The sequence below is a fragment of the Typopeltis vanoorti genome, chromosome 2 (genome assembly GCF_054136105.1).
Source record: "Typopeltis vanoorti isolate ZY-2024b chromosome 2, IOZ_Tvanoo_1.0, whole genome shotgun sequence".
In the NCBI taxonomy this organism is placed as follows: domain Eukaryota; kingdom Metazoa; phylum Arthropoda; class Arachnida; order Uropygi; family Thelyphonidae; genus Typopeltis; species Typopeltis vanoorti.
Genome location: NC_143550.1, coordinates 128719741 through 128745589, shown reverse-complemented (window position 1 = coordinate 128745589; position 25849 = coordinate 128719741). Strand labels below are relative to the sequence as shown.

Here is a 25849-nt window from a genome sequence, read left to right as displayed (position 1 = left end):
TAATTTGCCTGACTCTTTCAGCTCTACTATCAGATACTGGAGATTGCATGGTTCCACACACACACAAGTGTACAACAATAGAACTTTAACACGGACTATAGCTCAAGTTCATAATAACTGTAATTCACAGTCGAATATTATAACTTTATAATTGTATGGCTTTAGAGTGTCTCACTGTTATTTTCAGTGTCTTTTAATATCTTTCTATGTTCTTAACGCCTGATGAAGTCAATCTCGACGAAACATGTTGCGTTTTTCAAATAAATCTCATTTTATTATAACTCTCGGGTTTATAGTCAGTTTTTATTAAAAATGAATATATATATATATATATACTGTGGTGGTGGTGCTTAGTGGTCAAAGCTGTATAATTGAGAGGAGACCTCCACATAGCCTTTAAAGGAATGCGGAGAACCGACCGGGGCTTCTGACCTAATGTCCAGTCCTCACCTTCTCGTGGTGCACTCTGTTGGGTATCTACTTGGATACTGAACGAACGAGGATGGGCTGGCAACTTGGGAATTAGCCGACCAAATTGTATTCTTATTGGTTAAACCAAAATAAAAAAATGATGGTATAACATGACAAAATTATATGTCGGCTGGTGCGTTGCCAGGTTAAACACGGCCCCTGTTGTTTTCACCACAGGGGCCGTGTTTAACCTGGCGACATCACCAGAGTTAAACATCGGTACTATCAACATATGAAGCCTGAATGGCAAAGAAATGGAGCTAGCTGAGGAATTAGATAAGTACCAGATCGACATAATAGGGGTGACTGAAACAAAAAAGACCAAAACTGGTGAGATCTTTCTGAGCAATAAATACAAAATGTTATATTCAGGCAATGACAATCAAGGAAAAGAAGGAGTAGCCATAGTATTCAACACAAAATACGAGGCTAATCTTCTTGAATGGCAGTCAGTCTCAAGTAGAGTAATGTGGGCAAATATGAGAATGGGGAACTGGACAATGAGACTTATTTGTGCCTATGGTCCCACAGAAGGTTCTACTAAGGTAGAAGTGGAGGAATTTTTTGAGGCTTTAGAAAAAGCAACTGACACAATGAAAAAGGAAAAGTTGGTCCTTGTTGGGGATCTAAATAGTAGAGACATACAAAAATATTTTGGGAAAATTTGGAGAAAAGAGCAAAGCTAATAATAATGGCAAATATCTGTTGGATTTCTGCTCAGGACATGGATTGGTTATTACTAACACCATGTTCCAACAGAAAAATGTGCACAAATTCACATGAAGAGAAGAGGCAAGGAATAAGAAAAGTCTCATTGACTATGTTATTGTTGATAGTGATGTTTTCTCCCTGGTGCAGGACACCAGAGTATACAGAGGATTTGAAATTGGAAGTGATCACTATTTAGTCTTGAGCAGGATAAAATTGAATTTCATATTGAAAAGAATAACATGTAAGAAAGTTTTAAAGCGAATTAAAGTTGAGCAGCTCTCAGATGTGAACCGTAGACTAAAATACACAAAGGTTATTCAAAAAAAAATGAAAGAGTTTGAGAACAGGAAACAAACTTTAGAGATTTAGTTGCAAGCCTTGAAGAAAACCTTGATTGATTCAGCCAGAAAGGCATGTGGTGAGGCTGTCTGCAAGGATAGCAAAATTAGAACTCCATGGTGGACACAGGAAGTTAAAGAGGTAGTGAAGGAAAAGAAGAAAGCATATCAAAAGTTCCTGGCAAATAAGTCATCTTGTGCTCTTAGAGAATACAGAGACAAATGTAAGAAAGCTAAACACCGTGTAAAACTAGCTAAACAAAAGTCATGGGAGGACTTTGGCAAGAACATAGAAAATAAATATCAAGAAGGTGGCAAAATATTTTGGAGCTTGTTGAACAAGCTTAAGAATGGAGGAAAGAGTGCTGTGAAAGGAGTTAGAGATGATAAAGGTGACATGAAAACAGGAGAAAAAGATATCCTTGAAGTATGGAGTAATTACTTTGGAAAACTGCTAAATGAAACAAGCAGTGATGACAGCACAGTGGTAAAAAACACTGACCAGGTATGCAGTCAGCAATACATATCCATACTTGAAGTAGAAAAAGCCATCAAAGGTTTGAAATGTTGAAAGGCAGGAGGAGTAGATGATGTTCGACCAGAAATGCTGAAGTATGGTGGTATAAGAGTCTTACAGTGGCTGCACTGCATAGTTCAGAAAGCCTGGACAGAGGGACGAATTCCCGATGATTGGAGTAGAGCTCTCATAGTACCCATATATAAAAAGGGAAATAATACTGAATGCGAGAATTGCAGAGGTATTTCCCTATTGAGTGTTCCTGGCAAGATCTATGCAAGTATACTTGATAAAAGGTTTAGAAGACTTGTGGAAGTTTTTCTTCCACAAGTCTTCTAAACAGCTTCAGCAAGCTGGATTCTAAACTGAATCCAGCTTGATGAAGAACAAGCTGGATTTAGGCCAAATAGAGGCTGTCAGGATCAGATCTTCACTTCGACAAATAGTCGAGAAAGCATGGGAATTTAACAAAGATCTGTATTTAAGTTTTGTCGATTTGGAAAAGGCATATGACAAGGTGCCAAGAGGGAAGCTATTCAATATGCTACAGTTATATGGTGTCAATGGGGCATTATATCAAGCAATACTTAATTTGAGGTGTAACGTAACAGTTAGAATTGAAGGAAGTGCAGGAAGATAATCTGGTGTTAGACAAGGATGTACATTATCCCCTCTGTTATTCATTATCTATATGGATCACATTATGAAGGAAAGTGGTATTAAACATGATATCAAAATTTAAGATGTTGATGTCAGAATTTCAGCTCTTTGCTTTATGCGGACGATGTTATACTTCTAAATAAATCTGCTACAAGTTTGCAAGATTCCCTGACTAAATTGAATTACTATTGTAATAGATATGGTATGAAGGTCAGCATTAAAAAGACAAAGACACTGAAAATAGGCAGAATCATTGAAAATGTCAACTATGTTGTGAATGGAGAACCTGTGGAACAAGTAAAACATTTCAGCTACTTAGGCATGATTTTTAGTGAAGATGGTAAATTAAATATTGCACGCCATGGTGCTTGGCTGCATGAAGGAAGACTTGGTTTCGAGTCTAGTCGGCGACTAGAGGAAATTTTTCTAAGCCTTTTTCCGACCGGTTACCGAGTTAGTTGTTCTCTGGCACTGGCAAGCGGGTTTTTCCTCCCAGAAACTCGGGTTTTTCATCCCGTAAACTCAAGAAAATCGACCGTAGAACTCACATTATTTCAGACATTAAATATATTGTGTTAGGGTTAGGGACCACGAGATGGCGGCACATTTGAGCCGTCTCTCTTCACTGTGTACCGCTTAATTAGTGATAGCCTTGGGCCATCTATCTCTGATTGGTACCAGTGGAGATTGAACTGCCCACTCAGTCTCCAAAAGTTAGATAGGGCTAAATGGCCTTGCCTACTCCTGTATACAGGAATAAAAAGGCGTTAGCTGATTTTTTTTTTTGATTTTTTTATAGACAACAGAATCAGCAAAGCTGGTATGGTGGGAAGTCAATTGAATAAATTCATATGGAATAAGAGAGAAATTATCAGAACACTAAATTAGATGTATACAAGACTGTGTTCAAACCAGTTTTAACTTATGGATCTGAGAGCTGGGTCAGAAGTAAAACACTTGACCAAAGACTAGAGACCGCAGATATGAGAGTCCTGAGAAAGATTATAGGCATGAACAGATGGCATCAATGGCAATATCATATTAAAAATGAGGATATTGGGAAAGAACTTGACATTGTTAGCATCCAGGAATGTATTAGCAGAGCTAATCTCAGGTGGTATGGTCATTTAAACAGAATGGGCCAGGAAAGATTGGCAAAACAAGTGTTCTCTGGTAGGTTGGCAGGAAAACGACCCAGAGGAAGACCAAGATATAGGTGGTTTGATAGGGTACAAAGTGCCTTAGACGACAGAAATATAAGATCTGATAATATTGGAGTCTTGACAAGTAACAGACTGATCTGGAGGAAAATTGTAGATAGGAAGTTAGTAATGATGTAAATTTTTCATGTAGTACTATCATATCCTGTACACCCCCTTGAGGGTACATGGCAGGAATTTGATGATTATACATATGCTGCTCAAAACAATTAGGGGATATTCTTGAATGATATAATCACGTAATCACAAGAAAGATATTTATTTAACCAAATATTTCGGTCTGGAAATAGCAGACCGAAATATTTGGTTAAATAAATATCTTTCTTGTGATTACGTGATTATATCATTCAGTCTTATGTCGCAAGTATCCTTAAAACAACAAAGGGGATATTCTTGTTGTGATTCTTGTTAAAATTATTTCATGCTAAAATGTATAATTTGTAAAATTTATAATAAATATCGATTATTTAAACAATATCTCATCAACACCCTATCATAAATAAGAAATATTTATTCATGTATAACGTACCCAATTGTCATAATTATTTGCAGAAATTTATAATTATCCGACAAGATCTAAAATAACCTTTAATTGTTTTGAGAAGTGTATATATATATGTATGTTTGGTTCACACACCCCTACTAACCACACTTTTACACAACTTCCACGGATGTCCCCTAGTTCTCTATTTGTCATATACTAAAGAATTTCACTTGCATCAATTTTATAAAATCCCTTTAATATCTTAAGTCTATCATGTCACCACTTTTCTGCCTATCAACTAAACTTTGTAATCCACACGGTATCCTCTTAAGGAGTATTCTACAAACCTGTCACCATATTGGTTACTCGTCTCTAAATCTTTTTGAACACCTCTTGGTCCCCAAGAAACCAAGATGAGCAAATCTGTTCACAGTGTCAAGATGTGGCCAAATCATAGCCTTATAAGGTGGGATAATAACTTCCTTATCTTTATTTGTTAGTATGTTTTTCAACATCCGAGTAATTCGTTGAGTTATTTTACAAACTTTTGTAATATGCCCTCTGAACTTTAATTCTTTGTCCACCATTATCCCCAAGTCCCTAGCCTCATCATTTTCCTGCAAACCAATACCATCAATATGATACACCATATGCAGTCTTTTCAACCCGAAGTGCATAACTTTACATTTTGCAGCATTAAATTGACAGGCATTATTCTTTGCCCACAATGCCAATTTATTTAAATCATCCTGCAGGATATCTACATCACCTTTATCAACTATTGCTCTCCCCAGTTTGCATCGTCAGCAGACATCTGAATATCCCCTCTTAAATCTTTCCCTATGTCATTGATATATATATTTACACACACACACACACACACACACACACACACACACACACACACACACACACACACACACAGTCATCCCTCAACTTACATCCGTTCGAGTTACGTCCTTTCGAAGATACGTCAGGTAGTGATTCTGTAAGAGAGAATAAGAAAAAGTTTCTATTTAGCAATAATGCATCATGCGCAGTGGCAACATCACATTCAGCAGAAACCTCCCTCAGCACTTGGCTTCAACTGTTCCTCTGTTGATTTTGTGTTTGAGAAATAGGTTCTTTGTGTATTTATCATTAAATATTTTGCGATGTTTTGTGCACCATGCCCCCCCCCCCATACATGCCTAATCAAGAACCTAGTGAAGAATCACAGAAAAAGAAGCGAGCAATTGATCTTGAAACGAAGTTGCAAGTTATAAAGCAACATGGAGCTGGAAAGCCCTTCACTGTGATCGCACATGACTTCAGATGGTCTCATTCTACAACGATGACCATTTTGAAAAATAACGATAAAATTGTAGAGACTGTGAAAGGTATATGCTTCCATTAAATCGACAATAGTGACGAAGCAATGACAAAGTCCTATCTGTGATATGAAAAAGCTACTTTCATCATGGGTAGAGGACCTGAACCAAACGCGCATACCCTTAGCACTGTGACCATAACCACTAAGGCACGAAATCTCTTAAACATGTTGAAGGAGAAAGCAGAACCTGATACTACGAATTCAACGCTTCTTCTGGTTGGTTCAAGAGATTCAAGCAGTGTTTTGTACTGCATAACATAAAAATGTATTATGAGTCTGCAAGTGCCGATGAGATGACTACCAAGGAGTTTGTGGAGAAAGTGGATAAATTTATTACAGACGAAAATTATTTGCCACAGTAAATATTTAATATGGATGAGACCTTGTTTCGGAAAAAATCCATGAGCAGACATTCATCTACAAAAAGCTAAAATCTATGCCTGGTTTCAAAGCATTTAACGACCATATTACGATTCTGTTAGGGAGTAATGTGGCTGGATATAAACTGAAACCATTTGTGATATTGCACAGTTAGAATCCATGCGCCTTCGAAAACATTAGGAAGCATACTCTTCCAGTTCATTAGCAGAGATATAAGAAGTTGTAGATGACTCAAAAATTGTTTGCAGATTCCTTAATGAACTGTTATGTGAGTGAAATGGAAAGCTATTGTGTGTAATAAAATGTAGAATTTAAAATTTTATTAATTCTTGATAATGCTCCAGGTCATCTGTCTTATATCGGTGATCGTCACCAAGTTCAAGCTCATGTTTTTCCCTCCAAACACTATTTCATTGATCCAACCGATGGATCACAGAGTTGTAGTAGTGTTTAAGGTTTATTATCTATGGAGAGATTTTTCATGAGCAATTTCTGCTAATGAAGAAAATGACCAGACTCTCATGCAATTCTGGAAAGCATTCAATATTTATCATTGTTGGATCGTCCTTCCTGTCTTTTGATCCACCATCTTGCTTTAACGTTGTTCTTATTAAGGTTAATTAATTGTATGCTGATTACTAATCCAAATATAGGGAAATTTCTATTATACTGCACCACCCTATATTCAGATTAGTCTATGCAAAATACTGTAATCAAAATATTAATTAACTTTAGCAGTCTAATGTTTATATATAGGCCGAATTTTACATTAACATTTGTGGTTCCCGCTAGGTCCGATAATTTTATGAACGGTGCAGTGGAAAAGAATCAGGCTAACTTGAAATCAATAAAACAAAACATTTAATGCAAGGTTATATAATATATACATAAGCATACTTTGGATACAAGATAATGCAAAATTAACTCAGTTCAACTACACATAACATTCACTTAACTTTTGGTATTAAACACTGAGCTTCAAAATCTAATTTCTCCTTAATAGGCAAAGATAGTTCTAAAGTTCTTTACCACTGAAATTCACAGCAAATATTTTTACAATAGTATTTTTTATCTATCCCTTAGTCAGAAATCACATAGCTCAGTCAAGAGGGGAAGACTATTAATCTTCTAGCTTCGACAAAATTCAGCATAAACACCACAGTTAATGTTAGGATTTAACAGAAGGAGGTAACTCTTATAACTTCACTCTGAAGTGCTATAAAGTACAACTGTTCTTACCGGAATAAATCTTTGCACAAATTATTCACTGAGGCACACTTAAAACTTTAGTTAATTATCACACTAGAGCTACACTTTCAAAAGTAATCTTCTTTAAATTAACTTAATCTTTAATTTCAGCAACTCACATAGGCAGACACACTTGCACTAGAAAATCTACTTATTCCCCATATACTACTTTACAATAGAATCAGCTTTCTACTAATCTTCCTTGAAAGCTCTGGAATGCAACATTAACTTCAGAATTCCATATCAGTATGCTGAGTTGTCAATTTACATTTCGATCCTTTAATCTGATCACAGCACTTAATTCTTTGTACTACAGCCTCTTATTTAACTCCGTGCTGCCAATAAATTATTTCCTCATTTCTATTGTACTGTTCTCAGTGCCATTACTGTGCTGAGTGCTCCAATTGTACTCAGTCCCTTGTTTATATTTTATATTTTCACTCCGTTTTCCCACCAAAACTTGTTCTCACTGTCTAGCTCATATCAGTTCCATCTCACATCCATAACTCATGCATTACTATGCTCGTGCTTTCTATTTTTAACTCCGTCTCCATGACAACAATTAGAACAGTACATAACATTATATCTTTACATACAGAAACTAAATAAAAGGATATTTTTCAATTCAAATAATATATAATTAAATATGATGAACACAAATTCTTCTACTATTAATATAGGAATAAATAAAATAATCTGAACGTTATTTTTATACAGAGTCCTTTCCATTATTAATCCATATCCTAGATTAAATAATTAAATAAAAAAAAAAACTCAAAGGTAATTACATGAATAATAGTTTATATCAAGAGATTTACATAAAATAATATCTACAAATGTAGCCTTTGCCATGGTGGATTATGTTGGATTGTGAAGGGAGTATTAATCATTTTAATTTCTCTTCATTCAGAATCCAACAAAGGCTTACTCTTCCTCTGAAAAATTTTTCTTTAAGGAAAAATTTTTCACACTAGACTCTCGAGTGGAGAAAATTGACTTCTTATCTCCCTTCCAAGATCTTAAATAGTACATAGTTTGATTATAATTAGATTTCTCAGTACAGTCTATGTATTTACCTCTATGCACTTCTCCACTTGAGTTCTTGTTGTTTTTATCATAAGGAGAATTTTGATTGCTACACTTATATTGTGATAATGTCCTTTCAGGGCAGAAATTCTGTTCTCTGTCACTAACATCTAGCCTCAGTTGTCTACTGTCTTGGTAATCTGTTCCTTTAGTCCTTCTGTGATCATTCATTCCCTTGTATCTCCACTGACTTTCCGAATTTCTAATTCCACTACGTAAGGCAGTTACTTTGACAAAATTTACCTTAACTATTAGTTGATTATTAGTGTCAACATCTGATTTAGGCATGGATATTTGTTGTTGTGATGGCTCATTAGTATCTAGTAGTGTTTCAGTCTGACAAAGCACATCAGAATTTATATCACCATCCTTTTTAGTTGATTGACTTACAGATGACTTTTCTTTAGTAGATGGTTCCAATTCATATGGCAATTTAAACTGCTTTGTCTGTTGTCTAGTCCCATCATATTCATGATTTCTATTTCTTCTGATACATCTTTTCTTGTTCATCAGGGATACTTCCTTCTTAGAAAAATCACAGGAGAATTGATACTTTGTTAAGAAATTTGTTCCCAAAATAATGTGAGAGCTTAAGTTGGATGTAGTGGGGACAACAAGCAAATCTTGCCAGACACATAATCCAAATTCTGTTAGGTAAATCTTTGCGCAAAGTTCCTCATATGCTATGAAGCTTGAGTCTGAGAGAATATTAATCCTTACAGGTTCTCTCAGCTTGGCAGTGCTCTTCAATAATTTGTTTTTTAAGGTTAAGAAATAGTCCATTCTGATGGAGAGGCATTGTATCCAGTATCTAATAAGATGTCACATTTATAGCCCAGGATATCTCCTCTAATTCTTATCAATTGTTCACTTAAATTGTGAGGTTTCTGAACTCTATTATATTTTCTGTGAAGTATGTGTCCAAATTTTGAGTCCCATCTGCTATTAGAGTAGTTTCCTTTGTTATAGAAACAATTCCTGGCATAATGTCCAACTTTGTCGCAATTATAACATTTGGGAGGATCTCTATGTTCTGTCTCTGTCTTAGGTTGAGGGATAATAGACATTTGTTGTTTAACATTATCTAGTCCTTGAATCAAGACTAGCTAAAATGGGTTGATTTTGTTTTTCCACTTCATGTTTAATCATCTTATTAATTTTATCAGTTGTGGGATTTTGGTCTTCTTGAGACTTTAAAGTAATAGCTGATAATTGTCTCACAACCTCATTAAGACTATCCATTATTGGCTGATTTAACTTATTTACTTCCTGGTGAATTAGGGTTTGCACTTCTGTCATCAGTCTTTTGTCGAATTGCTCTTTTCCTTCGGTTATGCAATTAATACTACTTGGACTTTCTCCAAAATTCTTTCCCTTTCCTTTTTCATCCTTATTTTTCTTTTCAACTTCAGATTGGTTCAAGGAACAACCAGTCTTATTTACAACATTAACAAGACCTACACTGGATGAGGAATAAAAGTCTCCTAACATTTGTTTTTTCTTTGACAATTTTGAGACATTCTTCTAAGGTGGAAATTTTCTTCTTATAGGCTGTTTCTCTTAATTCTGTTCTAACACTTTGGCAGAACTGTTGGAATACAGCCCAATCTAAATGAGGTTTATATACATTAGTCACATTTAAACTGTTGGCTAGTGTCAATAAGCGATTGTGAAATTCAGTGACAGTTTCTTTATCTTTTTGTAAGACTCTCTGTAACTTCCATAAATTTGGGCCAATACTTCTTAATTTGAACTGTGAAATCAAGTTATCCTTAAATTTTTGATAATCTAATGTTTCTTTTAGCACTGGAAATGAGTATAAAAAAAATTTTTGTCTTGCCAATCAATTTACTTCTTAATAGTATCAGTAATTGGAAATCAGTCCAGTTAGCTATTTCCCTATTTCCACACATGTGAAGAATGACAGCACATCATCAGATTCTTCGCCCAAAAATTGAGGAAAGACCTGTTGTGTATGGAAAAATTCACTATCTTCCATTTTTGAGCTCGAAGAAACAGCCATAATAATCTATCAAACTTAATTCTAAACTACAATTTCAATTCTAAAATCTAAATTTACTTATTTCTTTGCCTGGCTCCGATTTACAACCAATTCACAGTGATTTGCTTAATTTTACTTTTAAGGTTTCTGGTATCAGTTCTACTATTATCACACGAAATTTATTCAATTGCTTAACTTATTTTAGAGAAATCGCATCCTGTCGACTGCTGCGCCATTTTGTTGGATCGTCCTTCCTGTCTTTTGATCCACCATCTTGCTTTAACGTAGTTCTTATTAAGGTTAATTAATTGTATGTTGATTACTAATCCAAACATAGGGAAATTTCTATTATACTGCGCCACCCTATATTCAGATTAGTCTATGCAAAATAGTGTAATCAAAATATTAATTAACTTTAGCAGTCTAATGTTTATATATAGGCTGAATTTTACATTAACATTTGAGGTTCCCGCTAGGTCCGATAATTTTATAAACGGTGCAGTGGAATAGAATCAGGCTAACAATAAATTGAAATCAATAAAACAAAACATTTAATGCAAGGTTATATAATTTATACATAAGCATACTTTGGATACAAGATAATGCAAAATTAACTCAGTTCAACTGCACATAACATTCACTTAACTTTTGGTATTAAACACTGAGCTTCAAAATCTAATTTCTCTTTAATAGGCAAAGATTGTTCTGAAGTTCTTTACCACTGAAATTCACAGCAAATATTTTTACAATAGTATTCTTTATCTATCCCTTAGTCAGAAATCACATAGCTCAGTCAAGAGATAGCTATCACTTTAAGGGGGGAAGACTATTAATCCTCTAGCTTTGACAAATTTCAGCATAAACACCACAGTTAATGTTAGGATTTAACTCTATGCATCTCAAAGTGAAGGATTTTTGTGAATTAAAGAATTTTTCTTTCTATGCTGATATAGTATTTTTTTTTTACATCTTTCCCGTTGTTCTTTATGTCTTGCTTCTATATGCTGTGTTTCAGAAGTGAATATATGCTATGAAAGTTCACATGGTTGCAGGCTATGTGTTGACATACTCTTCTGTTCCTAACTATGTTGATTTTCAGTTTGTCTTAGTATGCATGTGTCCAGTTTAAGCATTAATTACACAAGCTGACTAAACTAATCTCTGAATAGGAAATAATGGTAAATTTGAGTTGATTTGTTTCCTTGGAGAACCCAGCCTCTAGCTTTTGGATGTCATGTTACAATTACTCAATTATGAATATCAGTTACAGCTAACTCGATTGTGAACAACACATTTTCATTGTGTCCCTTCTAATAGCACAACTTACATCTCCAAATAACATATGCAAATAACCAGTATCGCTTTATGTTCTTGTTTGCCTTAATACTAATCTAACTACTCAAGTGCTCTTTTTTTGCATATTTGTTTGTGAAGTGAAAGTAGAATTAAAACCAAACAGTATCATTTGAAATATGATTTATCATGCATATTCTCAATTTTTGAATTGTTTGTTACAGTTGTTCCTGCTGGTCTACTTGATGATCCCATATTTAATCCCAGACTTCCTGTGTAAGTAATACTTCATTTGCTGAAATCATCAAGTTTTTCATTAAAAGAAAGTGAACTTCAGACTTTACATAATATTTATATTATCTGTAGTTATTCATAAATATGAAAATGAGTGAAATCCAAAGTTTTATATGATCTTGCATGGCAGATCATATGGCACCTACAGTATCTGAATTTATGCCTTATCAGAATTATAAATATAAATTAAAATGCATTTTATTAACTTATTCCTGGAGCCAGTCCAGTGTAGTCATGATGTAATGGCTGAAGGGTAGAAAATGCATCACACATGCCCACTCTGTAGACTTAGAGATATTGTAATGCATTTGCAAGTGAGTGACTGACTGAAAAGTTCTCTATTTAAACCAGTCTTATAAATGGCTCATCATGCTTTTGCTTTCCAGCATAAGTTGCAGGTGATACATTAAATGCATGAGAGTGGGGGTTCTGTTATTAATAGGTATCATAGCCAGAAAAGTTGCAGGACTTAAAATACACTAGCATCCCTGAGCTAAATCTTGGAACAATAAAATAATAATTATTATTATTAGATTAAAAATACTGTAAATTAGCATTTCTAGGAAATTAAAGAAAGATGGCTGAGATATGAATCTCTGTACATCAACTGCAATTCTTAGAGTGTTTCCATAGCTGAGTGTTTTTGTCGGTCATGTGCATGGGAATGAAACTGCAGTTTATATCCCATTTATAATAGGGAAAAAAATTCCTTATGCTTTTCATTCAGAGCTAAGTTACTTGGTTTTTAGACAGGGATGGTACAGTTTGTCTTCCTCTAAAACAGAAATAAACCAACTGAAAAACATGCATATATATAGTCATAATAAACAATTTGAAAAAAAATTTGGTTTCACCTACATGTGACATAATAAATTGATTGATTACAACCCACTCCATGCAAACAGAAATAATCTAGAGCACATGTAAAGTTAAATGAAACCTTTTAAGTAAATTTCTGCAGGACAAATTAACAAAGTGAATACTAGCAGAACAAAATAATAGCAGCATCCATGATATTATTTATTTTATTAATATGGTCATAGCTCACTCAGCTGTGATCATGACTTGGTAGTAAACATGCTACATGACATGTATCAGTTTAAACATTGTTTTATGGTTTATTTCTTTTATATATATATATATATATTATTTCCCCAGATAATGTCCTTGTAATAAGGATTGCAAGGATATTATCAGGGTAAAGAAAAAAAAATACATATAAAAAACATATATTTAAATATATATTTTGACTACTGTATAATATAGTAGTCAATATGTATTTCCATATTTTTTAACGTGTCAAATGTTCTTTACTTTATTAATATATGTGCTTTATCTTCACCCACATTTCCTGCTATTTACAGTCAATCTGTATACTGGATGCTTGATTAGATGTTGAGTGTAGTTCTGTGGAAGATTCCAAAAATAGTCACTCTGATTTGTATCTACTTCTGTATAATAGACAAGATTTTTGTCGGCCTTATGATCCTATCCCAGAACAGTGTAATGAACATAATATCTGTGTTCATCCACTTGGATACTTTCCAGTTTCTCCAAAATATGTCTGCAGAAGCAAGAAACACTTACTCCCCTCCCAAGAACAATCTAGATGATGGAGGGGATCTTTTGGTGAGTGGATAAGGATAGCTATATTTTGGTATGGCCTGAAAGAAATCTGTATGTGAAGTCTTTAAATTTCAAGAACACAAGTTTTTCTGGGGTGCTCCCAGATTTAAGAGATGGCATTGAACTTTTTCTGATCTAAGTTTTGTGGGAATTGGGAAAAGATGGAGAATTTTGCTGATTTCCTAAGGAGGAAACCATTGGCTAAAAAAAAGGACTAGATCTGATTAATTTCAGTGGAGAGGCTAGTATCAATTAAAAAGATTCTATCTCTGTTTACTAAGGTGATAATGATTGGAGGGATTGGGGATGTGATAGATGATGGATATAACCACTGGTGTGAATAGGCTTTCTAAAGGATCAGGGTCTGCTGGATAAAGAGGTGACCAGTGTTAAGAAAGGGCAGACAGTTATTGTTTTCTTTTCACTGGCAGATCAGATCCTGGGATGTTGGCTGTAAAGGTATATTAAAAACATTTCCAAAATATCTAAGTTAAATGATCAAATAATACATCATCAACATAACATAGCTATATTTTAGGTTTGCATTTTCTTGCAAAGTACTCCATTCCATGAAAAGATTGGTGGGAGGTGAGATAACCAGAATGCATGGTAAAAGTGAATGAGGCTGGTATACCATATAGAAATAGTCTGAATAAGGTCTGAGGTTTCTTTTAGGGATGCATTAACAAATGGGGAAGATATGTCAAAACTGATAATAATGTCAGTTTCTTTGAGAGTTATGTCTGACAGTCAAGTTTGAAATGCATAGAAATTTTAACATGGAATGCATGGAAATTTTAACATTTAAATTTTAGCTCTCTCTCTCAGTATTGCAGTCAATAATGAGAGAGAGTTTTAGCTTAGTGTTTGGCTAGTTTATAAGTAGGATGACCAATACTGTCAACTGCAGGTATGAAGGGTTATGTTTTGTTTGTGTTTTGATATAAATCCACGATCAGGGTTTTGGGAGGGCTTAGGATTACACAGTTTCAGTTTTCAAATAGTTTATTTTTTAGTGTTCAGATAAACTGTGCATAGTTCAATCTTTGAATAGGATCAACATTTTCAGAAAATCAATGATATTCTGAGTGATCAAGGGCTACCATAGTGTAAAAATAATCATAATTTAAAATTATGAATATTTTTACAAATTATTTATGTTAGTATATTATTAGTTTTGGTTTCATAACACGTATATTGGCACTTGTGATGTGCCCGTTTATTGATATTATTATTCTCAAAATGAAATGTAAAGCATTTGAAATTTTGATCTACTTGCTAGATTCTGATAATTATGTTCCTTTCAATCCTTGTTATATTATAATTTAAAATGATCATGTGATGTGTTTTGTAAAGACTTTCTCATTATGCTAACGGAGGCAACATGTCAGCCATTATATGTAACTTCTCGCTTGCCATTTTACATGGAGTTCACATGCTTGCCGAGGAGTTTGATGAGTGAGTGATTGACAGCTGACAAAGAGAGTGTTTGGTATCAGAGGTAATTAGGAAAACAAGAGAGCTAATGGAAATTTAAGAACACAGACCAGAGAAATTTTGTTCTTATGAAGTTTGTAAGTTTTATGTGACAGTCGGAAGAATATTAATAGAAGATTCCATAAAGGAATCATAGAACTGTGAGTTTAAACTGGAGGAAGTTGAGACTGTAAATAAAAGAAGATATTGCAGTCTGTGTTCTAATTGTATGTTCGAGGAAACGCTGATTGGAAAGTTTCATCTGTCTTAAGGACACTGGATCTATTTATTTCTACTGGAAAAGGCAACGGTATTATCTCAACTTAGATATGTTGTTTATGAAGTAGTAAAAGAAACTTTTTTCCTCTGGTACAGTAAATTGTATGTCAAATAGGTAGAACTGCAAGAGGTAAGAAATAATTATACTTCAGTGAGACAGGAGGAATAATATTGTGTGCTATAATAAGGGAGAAACAAAAAGGATCCTATGGAAAAGAAGAAGAAAATGTTTATATTTTTGAAAAAGGCCCTAACAAGGAAACTGATTATGAACATTTTGTTATTGTGAAAACAAGGTGTTTAGTCTGGTAGACGTGATTAGGTATATGTTAAACAATCCAGTAATAGAATGAGTCAGAGAATGGGTGATTTTAATTTTTGAATAAGAAAATCTCTAAAGCGTAGATTTATTTTAGAAGGCCCTGGATCCAGTATTTTGTAGTTATGTGATTTTATTTAAAGTGTATGTATTGTTTTAGTTTTATTAAATATGTATATTTTTTGTATTTGGTCTTGAGTCAGTGATTTTCCGAATTCTAAAAGAAAGTTAAAAGTCATTGTACCAATTGGAATTGAACCCTTGTATAATAATAACCACTTGGAGTATAAAAAACAATCTATTTATAGAGACAATCTCTAATATATTACAATAGCATTACCCTTATCTGCTTTATAGTGAGATAATATTGTTTTAGCATAGTTTTTAAAGTGCAGTGAGTTCAGCACAGGACAGGATTCCTTTCTAGAGTCTTTGCTGATTTCAAAATGTTGGCTGTGTCTAGCCAGATATTATTGGCAGTATGGGAAGGGAAACTATAGATGCGTTGTTCTATTTTTGCCATAATTTGAGCAAGGCTGAAGGCATTAATATCTTTCTTGAGCCAAAATGATAACAGATTAATTCCAATTTGTTCTGGAGGCAGCTGAAGTTTATGTATCTTCTTGGTTTAGTTATTAAATATTTTGATATGCAGGCCTTCACCTCTTTGAATTTCCTTTGTGCTGAAACATCAAAGACAATTCAAGAGTCATTCAAAGCTATGCATGCAGTGTGTTCAAGAGCTCATCCTGTAATACTTAGATGATGCTGTTAGTGTCAGCCCACATGATGGATGTGGTATCATTTTTAAGCGGATTGTGAAGGCACATCTGTGGGCTTCCCCTTCCCTCTCCCACTCACCAATCTTTGTGAAACACTGAAAAAATGGCCCAACCTACCAGTGAAACTCTGCCCTACTCCAAAAATATAGTTATGCTATGTTTTACGTTGATATGTTCTCTATTTTAGCCATATGATAAGATATATTGGAAATGTTTTTAGCACACCTTAACAGCCATCACTCCAGGATTTGTTTCAACATTAAAAAAGAAAAATAATTGTTGCCCTTCCTATGCAGTGGATTTTTGTTTTTGGAGGGGTAGGGTTGGGAAATAGAGTGCTGTTAATTTTGTAAGGGAGGATTACTGGTCCAAGAAGTGACTAATTTTAGTGGAGAGGCTGGTATGGTGTTACCAAACTTAGTAAACAAAGCAGGAACCATCTGTTCAGACCATACCAGCCTCTCCACTAAAATTAGTCACTTCCTACAAAATCACTAGCACTCTGTCCTCTCAAACTCATCCCCCCCTCCCCATAAAAATCCTTTGTGTTCTTAAGATGTATGTAACCTACAGACTTCTTTTAAGCCATATTAAAAATCAGCTGTCACCTTACTGGAAGACTCTCTGCATCATATCATCTTGATGTAGCTGCCATATCCCTTGCTTCTGCAAACCAACGGTGTTTGAAAAAACTGGAAGAAAAGCCATTATCTGACCAAATGAAAATAGAAAATTATATCAATTATCTACATTTTAAAGGTGACACATTATGCTATTGATGTAGATCACTGAATCCAATGGAAAAATCTTTCTTCCCAATTCAGCAGAAGTAAATACAAATCAGTGAGACTTTCCGTAATCTGCTACATCAATCTCCAGATCTAAACAAATATAGCTTCACCTTACCAAAAATCTTAGAGACTACCATCTTGAGATCTTCAACTGGATGGGCAAGATCCTTTCACCACATTATAGAGGATTCTATCTTTTTACAGAAACTACATGTGTGTTCCCAATGGTGTACCTGCATGTGCATGCATCATTTTATATCTTTCTTCCCATGAAGATCAGTTACATGATAAAATATCTGTACAATACTTTATTACTAAATCAAGTTGGTTATTATTCCTAAACATGTGTTTTCTCCTCTGAACAACAACATCAGTGATAATCAATGCATCCATAACAAACTATCTCATTTAGTAATTTTTCCAAATAATTACTTCTGACATTCAGAATATCCTTATCTTCAGTTTTTATGTTGCCTTTATCATATGTCATCTCTAATTTCCTTTGACAAAATTTAATGACTTTTGTATGTTATGTACTTGTACACATAATTTAGATTAGAAATATATACACGTTTGCACAAGAATAATGTTTAATTTGACAAATATTTCGATCTGAATATTACAGACCATCTTCAGTGACTACATAGGAATAGTTTTAAAAAACAAAAACAAAAATCATATCGCTAAGTATTAGAAGAGTAAACGTTTTTAAAGTTATAATTAAAGATATTAATTCAGAAATTCATATAATAATCTTAAATAACATTAGACTAATATAGGAAATTTACAAAAATAAAAAAGTAAAAAATAATGTGTTATCCTGATTAAACTTTCCCAAATTTTTGATATAGATATACAGTCATTATGATTCAAGTTAGGACGTTGAAGTAAGGCCTCCACACATTTCTTTAAATAAATGTTCAAATTTGTAGTGACATCTGTCTTGGATCAAAGGATGTTGTGGCTTGTTTCTTATCCATGCTGAGCTAATCCAGATTTCTCAGGTTTGTTGTGTTGAATTGATGACTGATGCTCTTGAATTCTTTTTTCTATAGAATGTCCAGTTTGTCCAGAGTAGGAAAGATTACAATTACAAGGAACTTGATATACACAGGTAGAGACAAGGTTGAGTGTTTATCTTTAGATGAAGGAAAATGGGGGAGGATAATTTGTTAATAGGTGTATAAGTGGCTGTTAAATCATATTTCTTCAGAATTCTTGAAATTGGCTCTGAAATCCCGGAAATGTAAGGAACTGGAACTCGACGTATTGAATCTTTGCTGTTCTGTGTTGGATTGTAAGAATCGAAAAGATGCTGTGTACTCTTTTTGGAGAAGCCATTTAGTTTCATGTGATGTTTGATAGTCGAAAGTTCTTTCTGTAATAAATGAGAAGTTGAACAGTTAGTTTTGGCTCGTCGGATTAAACATTTTATGATTCCTGTTTTTTGACAAGGATGATGAGCAGATTCTTTGAGAATATAATGACCTGTGAAAGTTGATTTTCTGTAAACTGTTGTTGTAAGAATACCAGAAGGTGAACGGATGAGAAGGACATTTAAAAAAGATAACTTGTTGTCTTTTTCGATCACCATGCTAAACTTTATACGAGGATGTAAGGAATTGATACTGCTTAAGAAGGAAGGTAAGGAGTCTTTGTTGTGAGGCCATACAGCAAAGATGTCGTCTATATATCTAACTCAAAAGGATGGGTGAGGGAATGTAGATGAGAACAGGACTTCTAGATGTTCTAAATAAAAGTTGGCAAGAGCAGAAGAGAGTGGACTTCCCATGGCTGTTCCTTCCACTTGGTTGTAAAATTTGTTTTGACATAAGAAATATCCAGAGTGCATTACGAAATCAAATAACTTTATAATATCTTGTGGGAAAATGTCAACAAGTAGTAATAACATATCTCCTTCTGAAAAGAGAGCTATACATTCCTTAAGAAACAACAGTCACCTCATCATTACTAAAGCTGACAAGGGGAAAGAAGCGACAGTAATTATGGGCACTTCAAACTATAGAAGAAAACTTTTCCTTTTACTTAGAGATCATCAACATACCAAGAACTCAATTACGATCCAACCAATAGACAACTGAAGAAATTAAATTCCCTGCTAGATGAGGTCATAAGTTTGGATGTAGACACAATTGAATGACAAAAAACTCATTTTGCAAGGCCTCCCAGGTTTTATGGTCTACCAAAAATACACAAGACAGATATTCCTCTTCTCCCTATAGTGGATTGTATTGATTCTCCTACTTATCGCATAGCCAAATAACTATCTAAATTATTGAAATCACGCATTGGCAACTCATGCTCTTTTTTGAAAAACTCTTCTGATTTCTTAAATAAATTGAAAAACATCAATTTACAACCTATAGATCTTATGGTTATCTTTGATATAGAATCTTTATATACAAAAATGTAAATTTTTGTATATAAAGATCTGTATATATATAAAGATTTTTACTTTATATGTAAAAAAAAACAAAAAAACTTCTATATCAAAGCTAGAGTCCTCTTATTATTATTATTATTATTATTATTATTATTAGGTTAAAATTAAATTAAGCTGGAGAGCAACATGTTCACAAAAAAAAAAATAATAATAATAATAATAAAATAACTTATATAAGTACACATATAAATTGCAGCAAAGCAGTATGGATAGTGGCCAATAAAAAGCTGAAAATTGGCTTAAATTCAGGGTTTGCTGGAAAACTAAATGGACTGGATGTGTGCCATCCAAATTTTTGGGATTTTTATGTTGCCATTATTGTTAAGATTGGGGTTTTTACTCGAAATTTCACATGCTTCTTTAAATTTCCATTCATACCAGGTTTTTGTATGATGTAAAGAACAAGTACTTTTCCAATCAATTTGGTGTAGGATGTTAAGAGCATGATCTGAGAGGCCTGCTTCTCCAAAATTGTTAAATTTAATGTGCCGCTTTCGTTCTGTTTTACGGATAGGGATTGTACGTCTCTCCAACATAAGGTAAGTTACAGGTGCAATAGATGTAATAAAACTCCAAGGTGTGCCAATGGGGGAGAGGATCCTTAGAGGAGTTGAATATGTTTTTTTAATTTTAAAGGTTGTTTAAAAATGTCATTAAGATTATAATGCTGTAGAATTCTGTTAATTTTTTTTCTGCTAACCCTTTAATGTATGGAATAGCTATGGTTTACTGTAATCTGTATTATTTTTTGATGAAGTTTTATTCAGAACTTTATTAATAGTATTTTTGCTATAGCCATTATTTATAAATGTATTGCTAATAATTTTTAATTCTTGTTTACAAGCTTGTTCATTAGACAAATTGTTATACCTCTGTTTTTTGAGTGTGTTAATGACTCCAAGTTTTTGCGGAGGGTGGTGATTCAAGTTAACATGTATATATTGGCTGGTATGTGTAGGCTTGCGGCAAACAGTGAAGGATAGACTGTCTGAGGAAAGACGTGTAATCAGTGTATCCAGGAAAGGAAGCGAGTTCCGATTTTCAATTTCGATAGTAAATTGTATGATTGATTAACTTTTAATGACGTGATTGCTAGTTCTCTTGTTCGGGTGGCTGAGGAATGTGTTTAATGCTCGGTGGCTGTGTGGCCAAATAACGAAAACATCGCCAACGTGTCTAAGCCAAACTGTAGGTTTTAAAGTAAAGGAATCTAGAGCATTGCTCAAAAGCTTCCATATAAAAGTTAGCAATTGGGGGGGGGGGGGGGGAATAGTGCTAAGCCCATGGCTGTACCTTCTTTTTGTAGGTAAAAATTATTTTGCCACACATGGACAAAGAGAGCCGTAATGTCGGGTAGAAATTTATTCTGTAGGAGAAAAATTGTGTCACTAGTTAGGACATTTGTGAAAAGGGCAGAAACGTCAAAACTGATTAATAAATCATCTTTACCAAGTGATATGTTTTTAATTTTCTTTATGCTAATTTGATGCTAATTTCTTGGCTGGGTGATAATTAGGGCTGTCTGTTCCCTCAACTATCAGCCAAAGCAGAACATTATGTTTGTGTACCTTGGGAACACCAAATATTCTGGGAAAATGGGCGTAATGGGGTATTAGTTTTTTAACAGTGTCGAATTGCCAAGAAGTGACAGACTTAAGCAATTTCACAGGTTTTTCTTTATCCTGTTAGTCAGATTATTGGAGACTGGTTGATTCATTGATGATGTAAATTGATCTCTCAAGGATGACCATGGCTTTACCTTTGTCCTATTTTGTTATAATTATATCTTGATTAGCTTTTAATGACTTGATTGCTAATTCTGTTTTTGTAGGATTGCTACATACGGTTTTCTTTTTATTTAAAATATTGCTGGTTTCTAAACGAATTTTTTTCAACTATATTATTTGGAAGAGTTTAATACCTCTTTCTATGTGGTATATAACATCCAATTTATTAACAGTTCTAGGTGCTACTGCAAAGTTTAGGCCTTTATTAAGTAATGCAAGTTGACTGTTATTTAAGGTGTTGGCTAGATAGGTTGATCACATGAAACTTGCATATAGATTACAGTAAAATCATAGCTATTCCGTACATTAAAGGTTATCAGAAAAAAATTAATAGAATTCTACACCATTATAATCTTAATGCCACTTTTAAACCACCTTCAAAATTAAAAAACATATTTAACTCCTCTAAGGATCCTCTTCCCCCATTGGCGCAGGCTGGAGTTTATTGCATCTATTTCACCTGTAATTTACCTTATATATTGGAGAAACTGGACGTACAATCGATATCCATGAAAAAGAACACAAGCAGTACATTAAATTTAACAATTTTGGAGAACCAGGCCTCTCAGATCATGTTCTTAACATCCTACACCAAATTGATTGGAAAAGTACTTGTTCTTTACATCATACAAAAACCTGGTATGAATTGAAATTTAAAGAAGCATGTGAAATTTCGATTAACCACCCCAATCTTAACAATAATGGCAACATAAAAATCCCAAAAAATTGGATGGTACACATTCAGCCCACTTAGTTTTCCAGCAAACCCTGACTTTAGGACTTTAAGTAAGCAATTTTCAGCTTTTATGCCACTATCCATACTGGTTTGCTGTAATTTATATGCATACTTATATAAATTATTATTTTATTATTGTTATATATTTATTTATTTATTATTTTGTTGTGAGCATGTTGCTCTCCAGCTTAATTTAATTTTAACCTAATGATAATAACAGGACTCTAACTTTGATATAGTAAGTTTTTTTTTTTTTTTTTTACACCAGTGGTCAAGGTAATAGTTTAATGGTTGATCAGTATGTTTATTTTATTTTTTGGGTTATATTAAACTAAAGTTTTACTTTAATGCAGTTGTTGGTTCCATGATTTTCTTAATGACTAGTTTATGAGCATTACCTTTTGCTTGATTCCAAAATGGATGCTTGTTCTACTGCTGTCATGTTACTCATTTTGTGGAGATTATTAAATCCATTTAACATTGATTGCACTTTTGATGTGATTTAAAAAATTCTAACAATCTGTAATTTACAGTATTACTTACCACCATCTCTCAGTTTTGTATTAAACATGATATGGTGATCATTCCTTTTTCAGAGTGTTTTTTGTTTTCCTATTTACTTTAGTCTTTTTCCTGCTTCTTCCATACACAAAAGTTCAGAAAATTAAACTATCATTCAATAATGAATGTCAGTAAAAGAAGCAACATAAATGTAAAATTGCTGAATCAATCTCTCAGACAATATTACTTATTTTATATATCCTGTATTGTAGAAAGATATTAGAATGCATCGTAATGTGGTGCTAGAAATAATTATGAAATAACTTATTACAGTAATATTTTAAACATAACACATGAATGTGCCTGTATGGCCTTTGGAAATGGGGTTTGCATTCATAGCACTAGGTCATCAGAAAAAAGATCATTACAGGTTTATCTAGCCCCTAGTGAAAATTTATTTTAAGCTTTTCTTTGGCTTGTTCTTAAGTTAGTTGATCTTCGTCTTGAGCAAGTGAGATTCTTCTCTGATGATGTTTTGATTTTTTACCCCCCCACACTTAAAAAAAACAACCATGGAACACTACTGTTATGCATTTAGAATTTAAGGTCACTAGATGGCAGATGTTATGTGCCATACCTCTCCTGAAAAGCCTAGATTCATTGATAGCTTGGGTTCACTATCATTAAAGGTGTGAAGGATGGAGACTGGCTGCCCTTCTATCTTCAGAAAGTTAGTTAGGGCTAAAGGAGCTCTACCTTTTCTATTTGAGAAATAAAATGTGTTAGATTAGTCAAACTATATTAATCCTGCAACTAATAAATTGGTGAGAACATAAAACTATGATATTTAATTTTTTTTTTAATTTCAAAAGTAAACCTTTAATAAAGTATTCATTAATTTATTATTATGTGTGCCTATTTTATTTTGAAAATGCTATTAAAAGAGTTCATTTTAATATTAAATTAAGAAATAAAACACTATTTTAACTATATAATATAAAAATTATTAAAATCCAGTAATATTATTTTATAGAGCCTTGAAATATGGATCATTAGCAGGTCATATATCTAATAAGATTGCTTGGGCACTTGATGATAAAGGTTTGTCAAATACTCCAAATACTCTGGTAAATTTAAGTTATTATAAATGACCATTATGAAGAATATCTAATTAATTTTTTTTTGTTATTGCAAACAATTAATTTGATGTTTATGTAATACATTTTTTGATGTTTATGTAATACATTTATTATTATTCAGGCCTCTGTGGAGTCAAGAGACTCATTGTGGGAGGTCCTTCCTAGGAAACACAGTCTGTCATACCACTCCTTGAACTCATTGACCATTCTTGCTCTCACCACTCTATCAGGCAATGCATTCCATGGTTCCACCACCCTCCATGCAAAGAAACCACTCCTCACTCTTTTGCTCACAGCTTCCTTTTGTACTTTCCAGGGATGCCCCCCCCCCTTCTCATCGCTCCTTCCCGCTGCTCCACAAGTGAAAGAACTCCCTAGTGTTCACCCTGTAACTGCCTCTCAACAGTTTAAAAGTCTCGATCATATCACCTCTCCTTCTTCTATCACCAAACTCTGCAGTCCACATTCCCTCAGTCGATCCTCATAATTAACATTGTACAGTCCTGAAACCATCTTTGTTATCTGCCTCTGCACCCTCTCCACAGTTAATTTATCCCTTTCAAATCCTGGGGACCAAATTTGAGAACAATAGTCTAAGTGTGGTCTGATCAGGGTCTTATACAATGGAATGATAACACTTCTATCTCTGCAGGTCAGTGTCCTTCTCAGTATTGCAGCAATCCTCTGGGTCACCTTCACCACCTTTGCAATATGCCTCCCAAATTTCAGTTTTCTATCGATCATTAACCCCCCCACCCCAGATCTCGTCTCCCCTACTTCCTCCAGTACAGCTCCTCCAATCGAGTATGCAGCCTCTCATCGATATATCCCAAACTTCAAGACTTCGCATTTTGCTTGCATTAAACCGATACCTTATTCATTTGCCCATTTGTCTAGTTTATTCAAATCCTCTTGCAGGCCACCACATCTGTACTATTACTAATAACCCTTCCCAGCTTCACATATCATCTGCAAACAATTGAATATCCCCTTGCAATCTATTGACAATGTCTCAATGTCTCATTGATATAAAAATTAAACAGTACAGGTCCCAGTACTGAGCCCTGTGGAACCCCACTTGTAACCTTCTGCTTCCTTGATATTGCCCCACCATACACAACTTTCTGATACCTATCAGACAGCCAATCCTGAATCCAGTTGACTAACCCGACATCTAAGCCCATGTGCTGTAACTTAAATATCAGCTTATGTGGCATCCTGTCAAATGCCTTTGCGAAATCCAAAAAAAATGGCAGTATATGCCTTTCCCTATTCAACTGCTCTTGTCACTTTATTGTAAAAGGCAATCATATTACTAAAGCAAGACTGCCCCTTAACAAATCCATTTTGATTCTCACAGATAACATTACCCTCATCTGTCCAATGCTGTATATGGTCCCTCACTAATTTCTCCAAGACCGTAACAACTACTGATGACACACAAACTGGTCTATAATTAGACACTTCCAGTCTGCTCCCACCGTTATGCAACGGCACTATCTTACCTTCTTTCCATTCCTTGGGTACCTTTCCTGTAGCCAGACTTTCATTGAAAAGCTAGGTCAAAGGAGCTGTCAGTTCTTTAGCACATTCTCTCAAAACCCATGATGAAATACCATCCAGTCCCACAGCTTTACTGACATCCAGAGTACTCAGTATTTAAAACACACTCTCCTCTTGTACCTCGAATCTGCCTTACACCTCTAATATTAAAACCTTCTTCTCCCGGATGAAGTACTCCAATAAAGTGCTCATTGAACAACTCCACTATGTCCTCTGCATCAGTCATTCAATTCCCATTTTTATCCCACAATGTCATTCTCCCACAATCATTTCCCCTCCTATTGACCACATTTCTAAAAAAAATTCCCT

At 34.1% G+C, this 25849-nt stretch overlaps 1 protein-coding gene across 1 annotated transcript in view; it reads left to right on the top strand.

Annotated features, from left to right (window-relative positions):
- The window catches only part of LOC150109426 (endothelin-converting enzyme 1-like), a 297401-nt gene that overhangs the window by 175871 nt on the left and 95681 nt on the right, over positions 1-25849 (top strand). Inside the window, exons 12-13 of the mRNA XM_090413095.1 lie at positions 12008-12059; positions 23872-23939. Coding sequence (XP_090269221.1) covers positions 12008-12059; positions 23872-23939 — 120 coding nt within the window. The remainder of the gene's footprint in view (positions 1-12007; positions 12060-23871; positions 23940-25849) is intronic.